General features: G+C 45.4%; 1 protein-coding gene across 1 annotated transcript in view; it reads left to right on the top strand.

Annotated features, from left to right (window-relative positions):
- TMEM163 (transmembrane protein 163) overlaps positions 1–18,188 on the top strand; it is a 307,309-nt gene extending 289,121 nt beyond the window's left edge. Inside the window, exons 7-8 of the mRNA XM_082260950.1 lie at positions 7,424–7,565; positions 17,625–18,188. Coding sequence (XP_082117076.1) covers positions 7,424–7,565; positions 17,625–17,685 — 203 coding nt within the window. The 3' untranslated portion in view covers positions 17,686–18,188. The remainder of the gene's footprint in view (positions 1–7,423; positions 7,566–17,624) is intronic.
- The last annotated feature ends 589 nt before the right edge of the window (positions 18,189–18,777 follow it).

Below are 18,777 nucleotides of genomic sequence, written 5' to 3'. Positions count from 1 at the left end.
TTTACGTTTCAGTTGATTTAGGCGATGTAATATGTTGTAATGGTAGAGAAGGGGTTAACACTGCTAGTGTAGCATCTTCCAGATTTTGGCTGCGGCCCGGACCCCCTCTGGTCAGATTTAATTACAGAAAGGCCTGGAATACGCTGTTCTCTGCGGACCAGCAGATGCTCCAACATACTAATATAATTTGTGCTGAGCTGTACTTACCAACCGGCGCTTAGATAATAGATGGGGATTAGACGCAAACCGCAGAGGAATATCTGCAGACATTTTACTGAGTGTACAGGAACTATTTTCAGCTCTGGTAATAGCAGTCCAGGGACCGAGAAGAGGGAGGCCTCATCTATAACACAATAGACCATGGTAAGGATATACAAGGATGTTTTAAAAAGAAAATGTAACTTAAATACAGCATGTACACCACATACACAGCACAGAGCATACACCGTGCACAGAGTGTGCAGAGTACAGAGCATGTACACCACATACACAGCACAGAGCATACACCGTGCACAGAGTGTGCAGAGTACAGAGCATGTACATCACATACACAGCACAGAGCATACACCGTGCACAGAGTGTACAGAGTACAGAACATGTACAACACATACACAGCACAGAGTGTACAGAGTACACAGCATGTACACAACATACACAGCACAGAGTGTACAGAGTACACAGCATGTACACATCATACACAGCACAGAGTGTACAGAGTACACAGCATGTACACAACATACACAGCACAGAGTGTACAGAGTACACAGCATGTACACAACATACACAGCACAGAGCATACACAGTGCACAGAGTGTACAGAGTACAGAACATGTACAACACATACACAGCACAGAGTGTACAGAGTACACAGCATGTACACAACATACACAGCACAGAGTGTACAGAGTACACAGCATGTACACAACATACACAGCACAGAGCATACACAGTGCACAGAGTGTACAGAGTACAGAGCATGTACACCACATACACAGCACAGAGTGTACAGAGTACAGAGCATGTACACAACATACACAGCACTGAGCATACACCGTGCACAGAGCATACAGAGCACACAGCAAACACAGTACGATTCGCACAGAGTGTACAGAACACACAGCATACACAGCATGAAGCACACAGAGTGTTCAGAGCACACAGCATACACAGTATGAAGTGCACACAGTGAACGGAGCACACAGCGCACACAGCATACACAGTATGAAGCACACAAAGTGTACAGAGCACACAGCATACACAACATGAAGCGCACAGAGTGTACAGAGCACACAGCATACACAGCATGAAGCGCACCGAGTGTACAGAGCACACAGCATACACAGCATGAAGCACACAGAGTGTACAGAGCACACAGCATGAAGCACACAGAGTGTACAGAGCACACATCATACACAGTATGAAGTGCACATAGTGAACGGAGCACACAGCGCACACAGCATACACAGTATGAAGCACACAAAGTGTACAGAGCACACAGCACACACAGTAGGAAGCACACAGAGTGTAAAGAGCACACAGCATACACAGTATGAAGCGCACAGAGTGTACATAGCACACAGCATACACAACATGAAGCGCACAGAGTGTACAGAGCACACATCATACACAGTATGAAGTGCACATAGTGAATGGAGCACACAGCGCAGACAGCATACACAGTATGAAGCACACAAAGTGTACAGAGCACACAGCACACACAGTAGGAAGCACACAGAGTGTACAGAGCACACAGCATACACAGCATGAAGCACACAGAGTGTACAGAGCACACATCATACAAAGTATGAAGTGCACAGAGTGTACAGAGCACACAGCATACACAGTATGAAGTGCACAGAGTGTACAGAGCACACATCATACACAGTATGAAGCGCACAGAGTGTACAGAGCATGCAGCATACACAGTATGAAGCACACAGAGTGTACAGAGCACACATCATACACAGTATGAAGCGCACGGAGTGTACAGAGCACACAGCATACACAGTATGAAGTGCACAGAGTGTACAGAGCACACAGTGCACACAGCATACACAGTATGAAGCACACAGAGTGTATAGAGCACACAGCATACACAGTATGAAGCACACAGAGTGTACAGAGCACACAGCATACACAGTAGGAAGCGCACAGAGTGTACAGAGCACACATCATACACAGTATGAAGTGCACGGAGTGTAAAGAGCACACAGCATACACAGTATGAAGCACACAGAGTATACAGAGCACACAGCATACACAGTATGAAGCACACAGAGTGTACAGAGCACACAGCATACACAGTATGAAGCGCACAGAGTGTAAAGAGCACACAGCATACACAGTATGAAGCACACAGAGTGTACAGAGATAGTACACAACATGCACAGCACAGAACATACAGAGTTTACATAGAATGTACACTGCAAGTTCAGTACCCATTAAAGTACCCTCAAAGTAAAGGGAAATTCCCTATTAGACAGTTATCAACAGAACTAGTGTCCCTATTGGAAGATATCTCCTCACCTCTTGTTTCAGTGACAACTGTTGGATTTCCTATCACTTTCTATGTCACCAGGACATATAGTATGAGGGTCACAGACAGTATTGAAAAAGAAAAACAGAGAGAGACTCTAACACTTCCACATTCTATTTAAATAAAAAATATTGGGAGGGAAAATTGATGTGTAGCACCCCCTGTGCACGGTAAGTAAATTTAGTTGAGCTCTTGTTGTAGCCAGAGGAGCTGGGGGTTTATTTATTGAGAGTTTGTTTGGCAGAGCTCAGAGGGCTGAGTCTCTGTGCCTCCCCTGGGCTTCTAGAAGCTCCTGGAGAGTTCTAGAACTTAGAGGGCAGAGGGGCAGAGATGAGGCCTAAATACAGTATTTATGGCCTTTCCTCCAATCCTTGGGTGAGGATAGCGCAGAAGGTGGAGAGATAGCCCATAAGTATTTTTGAGCCTGGCCATGTGGGGGCAGAAAGTCCAGAGTTCAGTGGCCTGGGAGGGGACCCCTGTGCTGGGGGGGGGGGCTTTGCCTCAAGGCAGAAGGGGTAAGAAGGAAGGAGCCAGAGAGGAAAGCCAGTTCAGGAAGCCTCACACCCCTTCAGCCTCAGCTAGGCTTAGCTGAACCACCCTGGCAGCCATTGGGAACTGTCCAGCAGGATGCCAGTTCAGGAAGCCTCACACCCCTTCAGCCTCAGCTAGGCTTAGCTAAACCACCCTGGCAGCCATTGGGAACTGTCCAGCAGGATGCCAGTTCAGGAAGCCTCACACCCCTTCAGCCTCAGCTAGGCTTAGCTAAACCACCCTGGCAGCCATTGGGACCTGTCCAGCAGGACACCTGTTTAACATTCCCCACAGGAGCTACAGGACCTTTACAAGGGACTAAGTGAGTAGCCTCAATTTTATACTCCAGAACCTATAGAGGAGTAGCAGCCAGGTGCAATATCCAGCTAGCCACCTACAAGGGACAGCATAGAGCCAATCAAGTCATCATAGCTATACTACACCTGTGCTTGGGGATTCTAGTGAGGAGCCAGGTGCTTTGGTATTACTCTGAGCAGGGAGAGTACCTGCAGTTAGAAGTTCAGAATTAAGCTATTCAGATTGTTCTCCTGGAACATAGCCTTGTGCCTTTTTCTGGAAGCCAGAGACAGTTTGTTGCATGTCCTCAAGCTCTATTATACTTCAGATCTGGGCATCCCATTCCACCATTTCCCCACCCAAGCCGATTCCCCTAATAAACTAAAACACAAAACAAAGCCCTTGGACTGGTTTCTGCCTACAGAATGTGTGCTGAAAATACCTGTTGCCTGGCTGTGCCTGCAAAGGGAGACCCAAAAATCCAGCGGCCCTTATGAGGGTAGCGCTACAGATGGAAGGGATAAAATGCTGGGCAGGTACCATTCATATTAGTTGTCAGTGCTGGAAGCTTCGTCCTGAATAGGACTGACACCAGGCTCCTGACACTGATAAATTCTTTCTTCTCTCCTGGCAGATTCCCCCATCTCACTCTTTATACTGCAATGGTAACTCATTCATTAGGAATCACCCTCGGCTACAATTTGAGAAATTAAAATGACTGGAATTAAATATTGATTTGTAATAAAGAACGGGGACACATCGCTGAATATTGATATCCGTTCTGTATTTTATTGCTCGCTGTGTCCACATCCTTATAAGAAAACATCTTATATCCATTGCCGCAATCATATTGCTTACTGACCATCATTTCCATGGGCAGGTTTTGAAGGTGAGAAGGCCCATTCATACGATGGCATTGTGGTAAGGTGCGCGTCAGCACGTGTTTTACTGCAGCATGGCGCCACAAGGTGAATGCGTTGGGAAAATGCAGTGATACTCATTTGGAGTTGGGTTTCTCTGGCAGAAAATGATGCATTTACCATTATTTGGCAGAGAATTGCACTGCAACATGTTAGCACCAGGCACGTCAGTCGGAAGGTGTGTTGGATTGCCGTTCAGAATGAACTGCACTGCATGGGACCAACGCGTTTATTGTGCATTGCGTGCTGCGTTAGAGCATGCAGGTAATCCATGTGCAGGCAAAGGGTCGAGCAAAGCTGAACTGAAGACTGCCGGGGGGACTGCCAGGGGGGGGGGACTACAGACTCCTGCAGTGAGTGAGAGCACAGAAGGCCCCATCTCCCCTTGGGGCCCGTGTGTCCAGAACACATTGCACACTAGAGTTGGGCCAAACACGCCCAGTTCGGTTGGCACCAGAGCTCTCGGACATCGCAAAAGTTGGAACCCAAACCCTATTAAAGTCTATGGGACCTGAACTTGAAACATCAAAAGTCCCCATTTTGAAGGCTTATATGCAAGTTGTTGGCCATAAAAAGGGTATGGGGCCCGGGTACTGCCCTGGGGGACATGATGTATCAATGCATACATTTGTTTTTTGTTTTTTTTTATATTGTTTTTACAGGAGCAGTGATTTTAATGATGCTTAAAGTGAAACAATAAAATTGAAAAGTACCTTTAACCACTTCAGCTCCAGAAGGTTTCACCCCCCCCCCTTAACCACTTAAGCCCCGGAAGATTTTACCCCCTTCCTGACCAGGGGGTTTTTTGCGATTTTTTTACTGCGTGACTTTAACGGACAGTTGCGCGGTCGTGCGACGCTGTACCTAAAAGAATTTGACGTAATTTTTTTCCCACAAACAGAGCTTTCTTTTGGTGGTATTTGATCACCTGTGCGATTTTTTGATCATGCGCTATAAACAAAACAAGAGCGTCAATTTTGCAAAAATAACAATATTTTTCACATTTTTTTATATGAAATTCCCCAAAAAAAATGTAAAAATCAAAATTTTTTTAACATTTTCGGCCAATTTGTTTTATGCTACATATGTTTGGTAAAAAAAAATCGCAAAAAGCGTATTTTGATTGGTTTGCGCAAAAGTTATCGCGTTTACTAACAAAGGGAAAGATTTTTGTCATTTTTGTTGTTTTTTTTTTCAACGAGTAATGGCGGTGATCCGCGATTTTTTTTTGCGGGACTGCGACATTGTGGCGGACAGATCGGATGATTGATTAGGACAATTATCCTTTTAGTTACCTTAACTGACAATCGCACGGTCGTGCGACGCTGTACCCAAAAAAAAAAAAAAAATTGATGTCCTTTTTCCCCCCACAAATAGAGCTTTCTTTTGGTGATATGATTTGATCACGGTTTTTATTTTTATGCTATAAACAAAAAAAGAGCGATAATTATAAAAAAAAAAAAAAAAAAACAATATTTTTTACCTTCTGCTAACACATCCAATAAAAAAAAAAATCTAATTTTTTCATATATTTAGGCCAATATGTATTCTGCTACATAGTTTTGGTAAACAAAATTCCAGTAAGTGTATATTGATTGGTTTTCTCAAAAGTTATTGCATCTACAAACTAGGGGATAGATTTATGTCATTTTTATTTACATTATTTTTTTACCAGTAATGTCGGTGATTAGCGATTTTTAGCTGTTACTGTACTAATGACACTGGCAGGGAAGGGGTTAACACCAGGGGCGATCAAAGGGTTAAATGTGTCCCTAGGGGGTTCTTACTAACTGTGTGGGGGGTGGACTCACTAGATGAACACAGAGATCCGTGTTCCTAAATAGCAGGAACAGAAAATCACTGTGTCCATCTCTGACAGAACGGCAGTCGGCCTTGTTTACATCGGCAGACCGCTGTTCTGTCTCTCTGGGGAGCGATCGCGGTAGGCCGGCCGACATCATGTCTGCCGGACCTGCTGATTGGCTCCCCCTACTGGCTATTGCGCAATATATGTAATGCGGCCGGTTGGCAAGTGGTTAAAAATAGTGCCTGGGGGGGTCTTTACCGTGTATAGAACCTGCTGCAGCAAAAGTGACATACAGTATATAGAGAAAACTAAATGACATTTAAATTGCTGGCAATACAAAAAAAAAAAAAAACAGCATGGGAGTCCTTTTTGTCTGGTATGGATTTTAAGGTGAATCCCTCCCCCCTCAAAATCCATACTTACACTGTACCCCATACTCATTCACATTGGGGGGGGGGGGATCTTGGGGCCCCCTTGTTAAAAAGGGCTTCCAGATTCTGATAAGCCCCCTGCCCGCAGACCCCCTTAAACACCACCCAGGGTTGTCGGGAAGAGGCCCTTGTCCCTATCAACATGGGGCAAGGTGCTTTTGGGCAGAGCCCCCCTGCCCCAAAGCATCCAGCCCCATGTTAAGGACATGTGGCTTGCTCCCCCCCCGGCCCCCCCTCCCTACTTTCTGTCCTGCCAGGCTTCATTCTTGGATAAAGGTCTGATATGGATGGTGGGGGGGGGGGGACCCACACAGTTTTTTATTTTTAATTTTGGCGTGGGATGTTGCCGGCAATGTTTTATCTTTCATTCAGCTGTCAGCGGGGAAGCGTAGTACGGGGGAGGGCTGGCTGCTGGAGGAGAAGAGGACCAGGTAAGTAAAACTGCTTTTTGCAGTCCACCTAAATGAGCAATGAACCCTTGTAGTATGGGGCAGCCCCACTTTTTATCATTAAGCTCAAGTTCAGTGCCTGAGAAGATGGCATCTGTCAGCTGCAGGTAGGAAGAAGCATTTCCTCAGTCTCCTCTTCCCCCAGTGATCAGACTGCAACATTGTAACGTTGTAGTGAGAGGCTGTAGCGGGGGCTGATCTGTGGCAGACATTTGTAAAAAACACGGACAAAATCTGCACAGGCAGAGTCATCACTGAGCTGACATCTCACTCTAAGAAGTAGATGGATGATGCCTGAACAATGATGGCACTGTTCTTCTGGAGAGAAAAGGAGATGGCGACATTGTCACATTGACGATGATAAAATGTATGAAGTTTATAATAAAAGTCGGACACAGAGCTACAGTGCTTTATGAAATTGTACCGTATTTTTAATGCTTGTATCTTTATAGGATTCAACTCACTGGTTGGTGGCGTCATGGGATTCTCTATTCTGATCAGCGCTGAGGTTTACAAGCACCACCCCTCCGTCTGGTATCTGGATGGCACTGTTGGGATTCTGATTGGACTGATCATCATGAGCTATGGAGTCAAGTGAGTGCAAATCTCTTAAATGTTTCAGAAAGAGAAGGGAACATTTGTGTGAATTAAAACCATGAATGGCGTTATTGGATGATGAGCCCCAGTGCAAGAGGCTTCGGTGTGTAGGTGCAGCGGGACAGTACACCCAGTGCAAGAGGCTCCGGTGTGTAGGTGCAGCGGGACAGTACATCCAGTGCAGCGGGACAGTACACCCAGTGCAGCGGGACAGTACACCCAGTGCAAGAGGCTCCGGTGTGTAGGTGCAGCGGGACAGTACAACCAGTGCAGCGGGACAGTACACCCAGTGCAGCGGGACAGTACACCCAGTGCAAGAGGCTCCGGTGTGTAGGTGCAGCGGGACAGTACAACCAGTGCAGCGGGACAGTACACCCAGTGCAAGAGGCTCCAGTGTGTAGGTGCAGCGGGACAGTACACCGAGTGCAGCGGGACAGTACACCCAGTGCAGCGGGACAGTACACCCAGTGCAGCGGGACAGTACATCCAGTGCAAGAGGCTCTGGTGTGTAGGTGCAGCGGGACAGTACACCCAGTGCAGCGGGACAGTACACCCAGTGCAAGAGGCTCCGGTGTGTAGGTGCAGCGGGACAGTACATCCAGTGCAGCGGGACAGTACACCCAGTGCAGCGGGACAGTACACCCAGTGCAAGAGGCTCCGGTGTGTAGGTGCAGCGGGACAGTACAACCAGTGCAGCGGGACAGTACACCCAGTGCAAGAGGCTCCAGTGTGTAGGTGCAGCGGGACAGTACAACCAGTGCAGCGGGACAGTACACCCAGTGCAGCGGGACAGTACACCCAGTGCAGCGGGACAGTACATCCAGTGTTAGAGGCTCTGGTGTGTAGGTGCAGATGTGCCCTCCATATAAAAACCAAACAATACCGCGCTAATAGCTTAAACCAAAAGTCATAGGAAAGCAGCCAGCACAGCAGAAGACAGTCTGTATACAAAAAGTGGGGCTCTAGTGATTGCAAATAAATGTGGATAGAAAGTAATGATAAATATCAATATCTAAACAACAAAACCATGGTATAACCATAAAAGTCATAAGGCATAATACATGTGATGCAATGAGCTTCAAGTTAATACAATGGTACATATTAAATGTATTGTGACATTAAAGCGGAATTCCGGCCACATACAACTTTTTGAGATAAAAATACCCCCCTAATCCTAATCTATCCCTAATTACTCTAACACTAACCCCACATTACAGTAAAGAAATAAAGATAAATACTTACCTTTAACCACTTAAGCCCCGGAGGATTTGGCTGCTCAAATACCAGGGCCTCTTTTGCGATTCGGCACTGCGTGACTTTAACGGACAATTGCACGGTCGTGCGACGCTGTACCCAAATGAAAATGACATCCTTTTTTTCCCACAAACAGAGCTTTCTTTTGGTGGTATTTGATCACTTGTGCGATTTTTACTTTTTGCGCTATAAACAAAAAAAGAGTGACAATTTTGAAAAAATAACAATATATTTCAAATTTTTTTTATATGAAATTCCCCCCCAAAAAAATGTAAAAATCAACATTTTTTAACATTTTAGGCCAATTTGTTTTCTGCTACATATTTTTGGTGAAAAAAAATCGCAATAAGCGTATTTTGATTGGTTTGCGCAAAAGTTATTGCGTTTACTAACTATGGGAAAGATTTCTGTCATTTTTATTGTTTTTTTTAACTACTAATGGCGGCGAGCTGCGATTTTTGGGACTGCGACATTGCGGCGGACAGATCGGACTCTTGACTGACATTTTTGACACTTTTGAGAGTACCAGTGACATTACTGCAGTAATCAGTGCTATAAATATGCACTGTTACTGTAAAAATGACACTGGCAGGAAAGGGGTTAACTTTATTGGTGATCAGTTGGTTAAATGTATCCCTAGGGGCGCTATTCTAACTGTGGTGGGGGCGTGGCTTGTGATGAAACCACAGAGACATACGATCCTACATAGCAGGATCGTATAGTCTCTGCAGTTACACCAGGGAGAATGACAGACGGCTTTGTTTACATCAGCCGCCTGCCTTTCTCCCTCTCCAGCGGGAGATCGCGAGTGACCGGCGGACATCGGAGCCGCCAGCCACTCGCGCGGGGATGTTAGTGAACAAGCCGGGGCGGGAGCTCACCCCTGGCGGCGCGCGCTCGCCCCCCTTGAGGCTCGTGGGCGAGCGACGTAGCCCTACGTCGTTTTGCCCAGTAGGGGCTGACTGCCGCAGTAAATTGTCGTGCGGCGGTCGGCAAGTGGTTAAAATTGATTGCAGAGCGCGGCCATCTCCGTTGTGGTTGTCTGAAGCTGCTGTGTCTCCTGCTGTGTCCTTCTTCCTGGAACTGGCTACCTAGAATGCCGATCGCAATCTCACGCATGTGCTGTAGATTGCGATTGGCATTCTGAATGGCGGCCGGCCATTCACATTGCATCCTGGGATTGATGACGCTCATCTCCCAGGATGCAATGCGAAGGAGGAAGTGACGTCGGCGGCCGTGTCTGCAGAGGGAGGAAGAGGAAGGAAGGTAAGTATATTTTCCTTAAAAACGAGGTAAGTGAAAAGAAAAAAAAAATGTACATTATCCAATTCTTTTTCAGGTACTTTAACCACTTGCCGACTGCCTAACGCCGATCTACGTCGGCAGTCAGCCCCTCACAGGCAAAGTGACGTAGGGCTACGTCACTAGCTTGTGAGGGTCTAGGGAGCGAGCGCGCGCCCCCGGAGGCGCGCTCCCGCTCCCGCGTGGTCACGGACCCCCCCGCGCGTGTGACCGGCGGACCCGATGTCCGCCGGTCACTCGGCGGGGGAGAGGGAGAATGTCAGGCAGCTTGTGTAAACAAGCCACCTGTCATTCTCCTTGCTGTTAGGATACTGATCACTCGGATCTAGTATGTAGATCCGTTGATCAGTGTCCATACAGCTCAAGCCCCAGCCAATCACAGTAGAAACCACGCCCCTAGGGATACACACAGCCCCTCCCTCCCAAATAAAGTTAACCCCTTCACTACCAGTGTATTTTTACAGTAACAGTGCATATATATAGCACTGATTACTGTAGAAATGTCACTGGTAACCCCAAAAGTGTCAAAAATGTCAGTCAAGGGTCCGATCTGTCCGCCGCAATGTCGCAGTACCGCAAAAAAAATCGCAGATCGCCGCCATTACACGTTAAAAAAAAAAACAACAAAAATGACAGAAATCTTTCCCTTTGTTAGTAAACGCGATAACTTTTGCGCAAACCAATCAAAATACGCTTTTTGCGATTTTTTTTACCAAACATAGGTAGCATAAAACAAATTGACCGAAAAAGTAAAAAAATTTTGATTTTTAAATTTTTTTTTTGGGGAATTTCATATAAAAAAATGTGAAAAATATTGCTATTTTTGCAAAATTGACGCTCTTTTTTTGTTTATAGCGCGTGATCAAAAAATCGCACAGGTGATCAAATACCACCAAAAGAAAGCTCTGTTTGTGGGAAAAAAAGGACGCCAAATTTGTTTAGGTACAGCGTCGCACGACCGCGCAATTGTCCGTTAAAGTCACGCAGTGCCGAATCGCAAAATACCCCCTGGTCGGAATGGGGGTAAAATCTTCCGGGGCTTAAGTGGTTAAAGCAAATGGACAAGCCAAAAATAATTTTTAGGGTGGAACTCCGCTTTAAAAAAAAAAACAAAAAGTTCCACAAATAAAGTCCAAACTGATGTGAAAACGTGAATCTTCAATAAGTGATCCAAATGGGTCGAGCTCCATTTGTGCCATTGCGTTCCATGTGGTCTACAGAAAATTTTACTGAAAGTGCTTTCTTATCTACTCAATTGTAAGTGTTCTTAACCACTTCAGCTCCGGAAGGTTTTACCCCCCTGATGACCAGGCCATTCTTTTGCGATTCGGCACTGCGCTACTTTAACGAAAAATTGCCCGGTCGTGCGATGCTGTACCCAAATACAATTGATGTCCTTTTTTTCTCCCACAAATAGAGCTTTCTTTTGGTGGCATTTGATCACCTCTGCGGTTTTTAGATTTTGCGCTATAAACAAAAAAAAAGCGACAATTTTGAAAAAAAAAACGCCATATTTTTTACTTTCTGCTATAAAACATTCCCAATAAAAAAGGTAAAAAATCTAATTTTGTTATCAGATTAGGACAATTTGTATTCTGCTACATATATTTGGTAAAAAAAAAATCCCAAAAAGCGTATTTTAATTGGTTTGCACAAAAGTTATAGCGTTTACAAACTACGGGATAGATTTTTGGAATTTTTATTTATTTTTTGGTTTTTATTAGTAATGGTGGCGATCAGCGTTTTTTAGCGTAACTGCGACAGATCGGACCCCTGACTGAAATTTTTGACACTTTTTGGGAACCAGTGACATTAATACAGTAATTAGTGCTAAATAATATGCACTGTTACTGTATAAATGACACTGACAGGGAAGGGGTTAACATTGGGGGTGACCAAAGGGGTTAATGTATGCCTAAATGTGCTTACTGACTGTGTGGGGGAGGTTCTGTTTCAAGCACAGAGGAATCGGGGTGGTAGCTTAGCTGAAACTCCTGATCTCTCTCTGCTGTCTGACAGAAGACTCGCCTGCTTTGTTTACATAAGCAGGCGGGTCTTCTGTCAGTTTATCTGACCTTCCTCCCACGGCCCGCCTCCTGCTGTGTCTAAACACAGCAGGAGCGCGGCTCCGGCGGTGCCCGAAACCTTGTACACAAAATCATGTAGTACTATGTGAATTTGCGCAGCCGAGGTGCCCTGCCGCAGTAATACTGCAGTGGGCGGTTGGCAAGAGGTTAACCTTTAACCGGTTGCCGACCGCGTCGGTCAGCCCCGGCCAGGCAAAGTGACGTATCGGTACATCACTAGCCTGTCACTAGCTTGTGAGCCAATAGCGGCTCGTTCCCTAACAAGTCAGTGCGTGTGACCGGCGGACCCGATGTCTGCCGGTCACTCGCGATCGTGCGCCGTGAAGGGAGAAAGGCAGGCGGCTAATGTAAACAAAGCCGCCTGTCATTCTCCGCTGTGTAAAAATGGAGATCACACGGTTCTACTTTGTAGGACCGTTGATCTCTGTTCTTACACCAGTAGCCATGTCCAATCACAGTTAGAAGCACTCCCCTAGGGACACACTTAACCCCTCCTTCCCCAATAAAGTTAACCCCTTCCCTGCCAGTGTCATTTTTACAGTAACAGTTCATATTTATTGCACTGATTACTGCAGTAATGTCACTGGTACCCCCAAAAGTGGCAGAAAATGTCAGTCAAGGGCCCGATCTGTCGCAGTCCCACAAAAAAAAAAAAAAAAATCGCAGATCGCCGCCATTACTCGTTAAAAAAAAAACAACAAAAATGACAAAAATCTTTCCCTTAGTTAGTAAACGCAATAACTTTTGCGCAAACCAATCAAAATACGCTTATTGTGATTTTTTTTTACCAAGCATATGTAGCAGAAAACAAATTGGCCAAAAATGTTAAAAAATTTTGATTTTTCAATTTTTTGGGGAATTTCATATAAAAAAATGTGAAAAATATTGTTATTTTTGCAAAATTGTCGCTCTTTTTTTGTTTATAGCGCATGATCAAAAAATCGCACAGGTGATCAAATACCACCAAAAGAAAGCTCTGTTTGTGGGAAAAAAAGGACGTCAAATTCGTTTAGGTACAGCGTCGCACGACCACGCAATTGTCCGTTAAAGTCACGCAGTGCCGAATCGCAAAATAGGCCCTGGTCAGAAAGGGGGTAAAATCTTCCGGGGCTTAAGTGGTTAATAACCCCTTATTTTACGGTTTTACACTATGTGGAGGTTTTTTGCCTTTTTCCTCGGATTATTCATTGATTGACACTAGCTGGAGAAGACTCTATCCATGCCTTATTGGATTGACTCGGTGGTCCCCTTACTGAGGTGTTTCCATTGATGGTGGAAGTGGAGCATTGCAGTGTGTGGAGAGCAGAGTGGAAAGCGGTGTGAAAGATTTCAACTACCCTCTCCCCTTCCCCACTGCTTCTGTTGACCCAATAGACGTATGCCAAACTGGGTCTACTTGTTCCGGTAAGCCTCCTCGATGTTGGTGGTGGCTGATCTATTCACAGTGTTACTCAACATTCACTTGGATCACTTATTGAAGATTCACGTTTTCACATCAGTTTGGACTTTGTTATTTGTTAACTTAACTTTTTCTTTTTTTTTCTTTTTCCATCACCTTTATATTGTCACAATAGATTTAATATGTACCATTGTACTAACTTGTAGCTCATTGCATCACATGTATTATGCCTTATGACTTTTATGGTTATACCATGGTTTTGTTGTTTAGATATTGATATTTATTATGAATCGTTCATTACTTTCTATACACATTTATTTTTAATCACTAGAGCTATCTAGGATAGACTAGCGCCACCCATTTTGTTATATTTTGGATACACCTGTGTCCTGCACCGAAACACCGAAGCCTCATGCACCGGGGCTAAATACCCAGCATGCATGGGGCCTCTGGGTGTGGCTTAAAGAGACCAATGACACAACTTAAAGAAACCCATCAAGCCTTATAAGAATTTGAAACTTGATCCTCTGTGTGCCTCTCTGATCCAGTTTCACTTTGTTACTGAAAGTTTAAAGTATATCTGAGGGTCCGTTCACACTGAACGCGGGTTTGAAATTCAGCTGAACTCGCATGATTTCAAACCCGCATTTCTGTGCGAGTTCGGGGCGATTTGAATGACATCTGTGCGGGTTCATGTTGTCCCCAGAAAAGTAATAGAAGGGAAATCTTCCAATGAGAACACTAGTTCTGGTGATCAGGGGGGGCCCCATGAGATTCCCTTTGCTTTCAGAGATTTTCTCCCACTTCCTGTTTGGCTATTGGACAGGAAGTGAAGAGAAATCTTCCCAATGGGAAACAGAGCGCAAAAATAATACTCACAGGGGTTATAACTCTTCCTTAGGGTCTTTCACACGGTCTGCATCTGCCGGCGGACTCTGTTCTGCTCAGCGGGGGATCAATCCACCGATCCCCGCTGAGCAGGCGGATGACAGCTCTGTCTCCACTCTGTGTGCAGAGAGGGAGGTGTCAGATCCCCGCTCTCCTCTATGGGGGAATCGGATGAGAATGGACCGTCTGTCCATTCTCATCTGATCCGATCCGATCCGATGGACAGATGGAAAATAGGGTTTCCATCCGTCCGGATTTCACGGACAGGATCAGAAGGGGATAGCACGGGTGTCAGTGGAGATGTCTCCGCTGACATCCGCTGCCCCATAGGAATGCATGGAGGATCCAATCACATCTGCCTAAAAAACTGACAGGCGGATCTGATTGGATTGTTCGTGTGAAAGGACCCTAACTCTATCCAAAATGGGAAAAAAAAGTTAGTTCTACAGTATTTTAATTTATCTGACTTCAGGGCTAAGCCTGACGCCTGGAGCTAAGCTCCCACCCCCTGCCCAATATGAGCACCCATATTGGCCAATGAGTGAGTGGGAGGAGTTCATTTCATCAAGTTTGGGTTGTCGGGAATAAAAAAGTGAAGAATGGATCAGAGAAAGATGGACACAGAAGTGGCTATTCAGGCTCTTAGGTTGGACTTTCAGTTTTGTCAGTTTCATATTTTTAAACTGCTTGACTGGTTTACCTAAAGTTGACCACTTTGGCAAAATGGCAAATGACATACAGTATATGATAATTGTCACAAACAACCAAAAGATTTCCCAGCACACTTACCAACCAGCCTGCAAAAACAATCGAATTGGCCCTGTCTACGTTAACAGTTTCCATTAAAATCAGAGGGTTTTGTTTGCATACCTTTGCAAGTATATTCATAAGTCACAGTGCCCACACCATGGGACCTCTGTATATACTGCAGTCCTAACTCTGAATTTCCAGAGTCTCCATAATAACGCATATATTTGCAAATGGGTGCAAACAAAACCCTCTTTTTTTAATGTAAACTGTCAGGGTTAATTTGGCTGCTTTGCAGGCTGGCTGGTAAGTGTGCTGGAAAAACTTTTGTTTGTGATGTACATTACCCTTCCATGTTCACCTTACTGCAAAGGCCAGGTACAGGTTGGGGTGGTTGCCACTTTTCTATACAGTCTTACAGCAACGGCTCCATCCCAAGTTATTGTAGAGATGGGATGTACTCTTGCAGTTGCTGAGCTCATCATAGGTGACAGGAGCGATTACACACTGCGCATGTATGGCCTGAAGAAACAGGACGGCGCTCCCTCCTGTGGCACTAGGGGGCGCTGGTTCCAATGGCTGCACTGTCCCTACAATAACTCGGGATGGAGCCATCGCTGGCTGCAAAGTTTTAATGCCAAGTGAACATTCAATTGGCTAAATACATTCTAGGTGCTTCAAAACTAAAATTGTGCAAAGTTTTACAGTTTCTTTTCTTTAGAAAGCAGCCACTGCTTGAGTAGAAATGCCTGTCCCCAGCCAGCATGCTGAAGAGAAGCACCCTTGCTCTCTGTGTGGAGGCCATGGTCTCTCTGCTAAATGAAAGCGATTTCTCCAATAAGCAGGGAGCATGAGCTTTTCTCATTGAAGAACTCGGACTCAGTAGGGAGCGTGTTGAAAGTCTACAGAGAGACTGATGCTTCCAGACAGAAAGCAAAGGTCCTGTCACTAGAGCAGGAGTCTCCAAACCATATATCTAAGGGCCGGTTACTGTCCTTCAGACTTCCGGGGGGGGCCGGACTTTGGCTATTGAGAGTAGAAAATGTCTTGGCTCAATGGATGGAAATAATGCCATCTTTAGTATTTGGGGGTTGAATATTGCCCTATTGTTGGTATCCGTGGGAGGAATAGTGCCCCATCATTGGTGTCAGTGGGAGGAATAGTTCCCCATCATTGGTGTTTGTGGGAGGAATAGTGCCCCATCATTGGTGTCAGTGGGAGGAATAGCTCCAAATCATTGGTGTCAGTTGGAGAAATAGCGCCCTATCATTGGTGTCAGTGGGAGGAATAGCGCCCCATCATTGGTGTCAGTGGGAGGAATAGCATCCTATCATTGGTGTCAGTGGGAGGAATAGTGCCCCATCATTGGTGTCAGTGGGAGGAATAGTGCCCCATCATTGGTGTTTGTGGGAGGAATAGTGCCCCATCATTGGTGTCAGTGGGAGGAATAGCGCCCTATCATTGGTGTCAGTGGGAGGAATAGCTCCCCATCATTGGTTTCAGAGGGAGAAATAGCGCCCCATCATTGGTGTCAGTGGGAGTAATAGCACCCTATCATTGGTGTCAGTGGGAGAAATAGTGCCCTATCATTGGTGTCAATGGGAGGAATAGTGCCCTATCATTGGTGTCAGTGGGAGTAATAGCACCCTATCATTGGTGTCAGTGGGAGGAATAATTCCCTATCATTGGTGTCAGTGGGAGGAATAATTCCCTATCATTGGTGTCAGTGGGAGGAATAGTGCCCCATCATTGGTGGCAGTTGGAGGAATAGCGCCCCATCATTGGTGGCAGTGGGAGGAATAATTCCCTTTCATTGGTGTCAGTGGGAGGAATAATTCCCTATCATTGGTGTCAGTGGGAGGAATAATTCACTATCATTGGTGTCAGTGGGAGGAATAATTCACTATCATTGGTGGCAGTGGGAGAAATAGTTCCCCATCATTGGTGGCAGTGGGAGGAATAGTGCCCCATCATTGGTGGCAGTGGGAGGAATAGTGCCCCATCATTGGTGGCAGTGGGAATAAAAGAGCCCCATTGTTGTTGTCGGTGGGAGGAATAGTGCCCCATTCTTGGTGTCAGTAGGAGGAATAGTGTCTTATTGTTGGTGTCAGTGGGAGGAATAGTGTCTTATTGTTGGTGTCAGTGGGAGGAATAGTGTCTTATTGTTGGTGTCAGTAGGAGGAATAGTGTCTTATTGTTGGTGTCAGTGGGAGGAATAGTGTCTCATTGTTGGTGTCAGTGGAGGAACAGTGCCCCAAGCAAAGGGCCACATCTGGCCCCCGGCCCGCAGTTTGGAGACCCCTGCTCTACAGTATGCTGGCAGGGAAATCACTTGTATAAAATGCGTCAGTGCTCAGTGTCCTTTTCTTGTCCCCACAGACTGTTAGTGGACATGGTTCCTCGGGTCAGACAGACGCGTCACTATGAGATGTTCGAATAAAGCCGCACGCGGAATCTCCATTGCCAGTGGTGGCCACAAGTTATACATGGTGTTTTCTTCTTCCCTACAAGTATTGCTGGCTACTATTGGTGCAAATTACAGAACAACAAACGAAACATGACCGAAATTATCAAACTGACATTTGTGGGACTGGCCTATGAAGGGTGTGCCCCTCCCCCACCCCCCAGTATGAAAGAGTTTTATCTTGGATCCAGCACAAACCCCTGTGTGAAAAGACTGGTGGAAGCGGCAGACTGTATCCTGGCTATCCTGGCCTTTGCTTCATGTAAAGCACAAGCAAACATCGAAAACATCTCATCCGCGGAGGGGTCCCGCGTCACGCCTGAGTCACGCTCTGTATGAGAACATTATAAACAGCCAATGACGCAAAGAGTATTTTTCTATATATATATATATATCTATACATATATATATGTGTGCACAATAGTCTGATGGGCCCATTCCGGCACTTGTGTGCTTTCCCTTTATTCCAACGCAGAAGACTTTAGCAGCACAAAGTACAAAGTTGTACCATTTTATCAGATACAAAGAGCACATTTATTAAAGGAGATCTCCGGTCAGAAGGAGGGAACAAGAAATCCAAGAGTCTATAATGTCCACTGTGATCTGTGAATTACTTTTATTGTGCAGCCAGTCCTTGATTTGTCCATATGTCCTTGACCTTTAACCTATAACTGTTTTTTAATGGCAGAGTCATTTTTACCTATCCATTCAAAAGAACTCCCTAATACTGAACCTGCATTCTAGTATTTATAATATTTATCTTTTGTGTTTATAAAGTATTTGCATAGATATTCATCCTGCGAAAGGTTACTATGGTATTTACTCACCAGGTTGAATGCTATTAATTCATTAAAAAAGAGTGGTTTGGGAAAATACCACAATATGGCCTTTAGATGGAGCCGACGATCACAGTATATAAGTATTTGATTATAACACAGAGGATGACACAGTCTTAGGGCCCATTCACACCAGATGCAGTGGGATACATTTTATGACTGCACTCCAACTGCATAGACAGCCCAAAATCCAGGTCATCCTATGGCAGGGATCCTCGAACTACGGCCCTAC

The sequence above is a fragment of the Pelophylax lessonae genome (assembly GCF_965119305.1).
Source record: "Pelophylax lessonae genome assembly, chromosome: 6".
In the NCBI taxonomy this organism is placed as follows: domain Eukaryota; kingdom Metazoa; phylum Chordata; class Amphibia; order Anura; family Ranidae; genus Pelophylax; species Pelophylax lessonae.
This window is presented reverse-complemented; position numbering and strand designations above follow the sequence as displayed.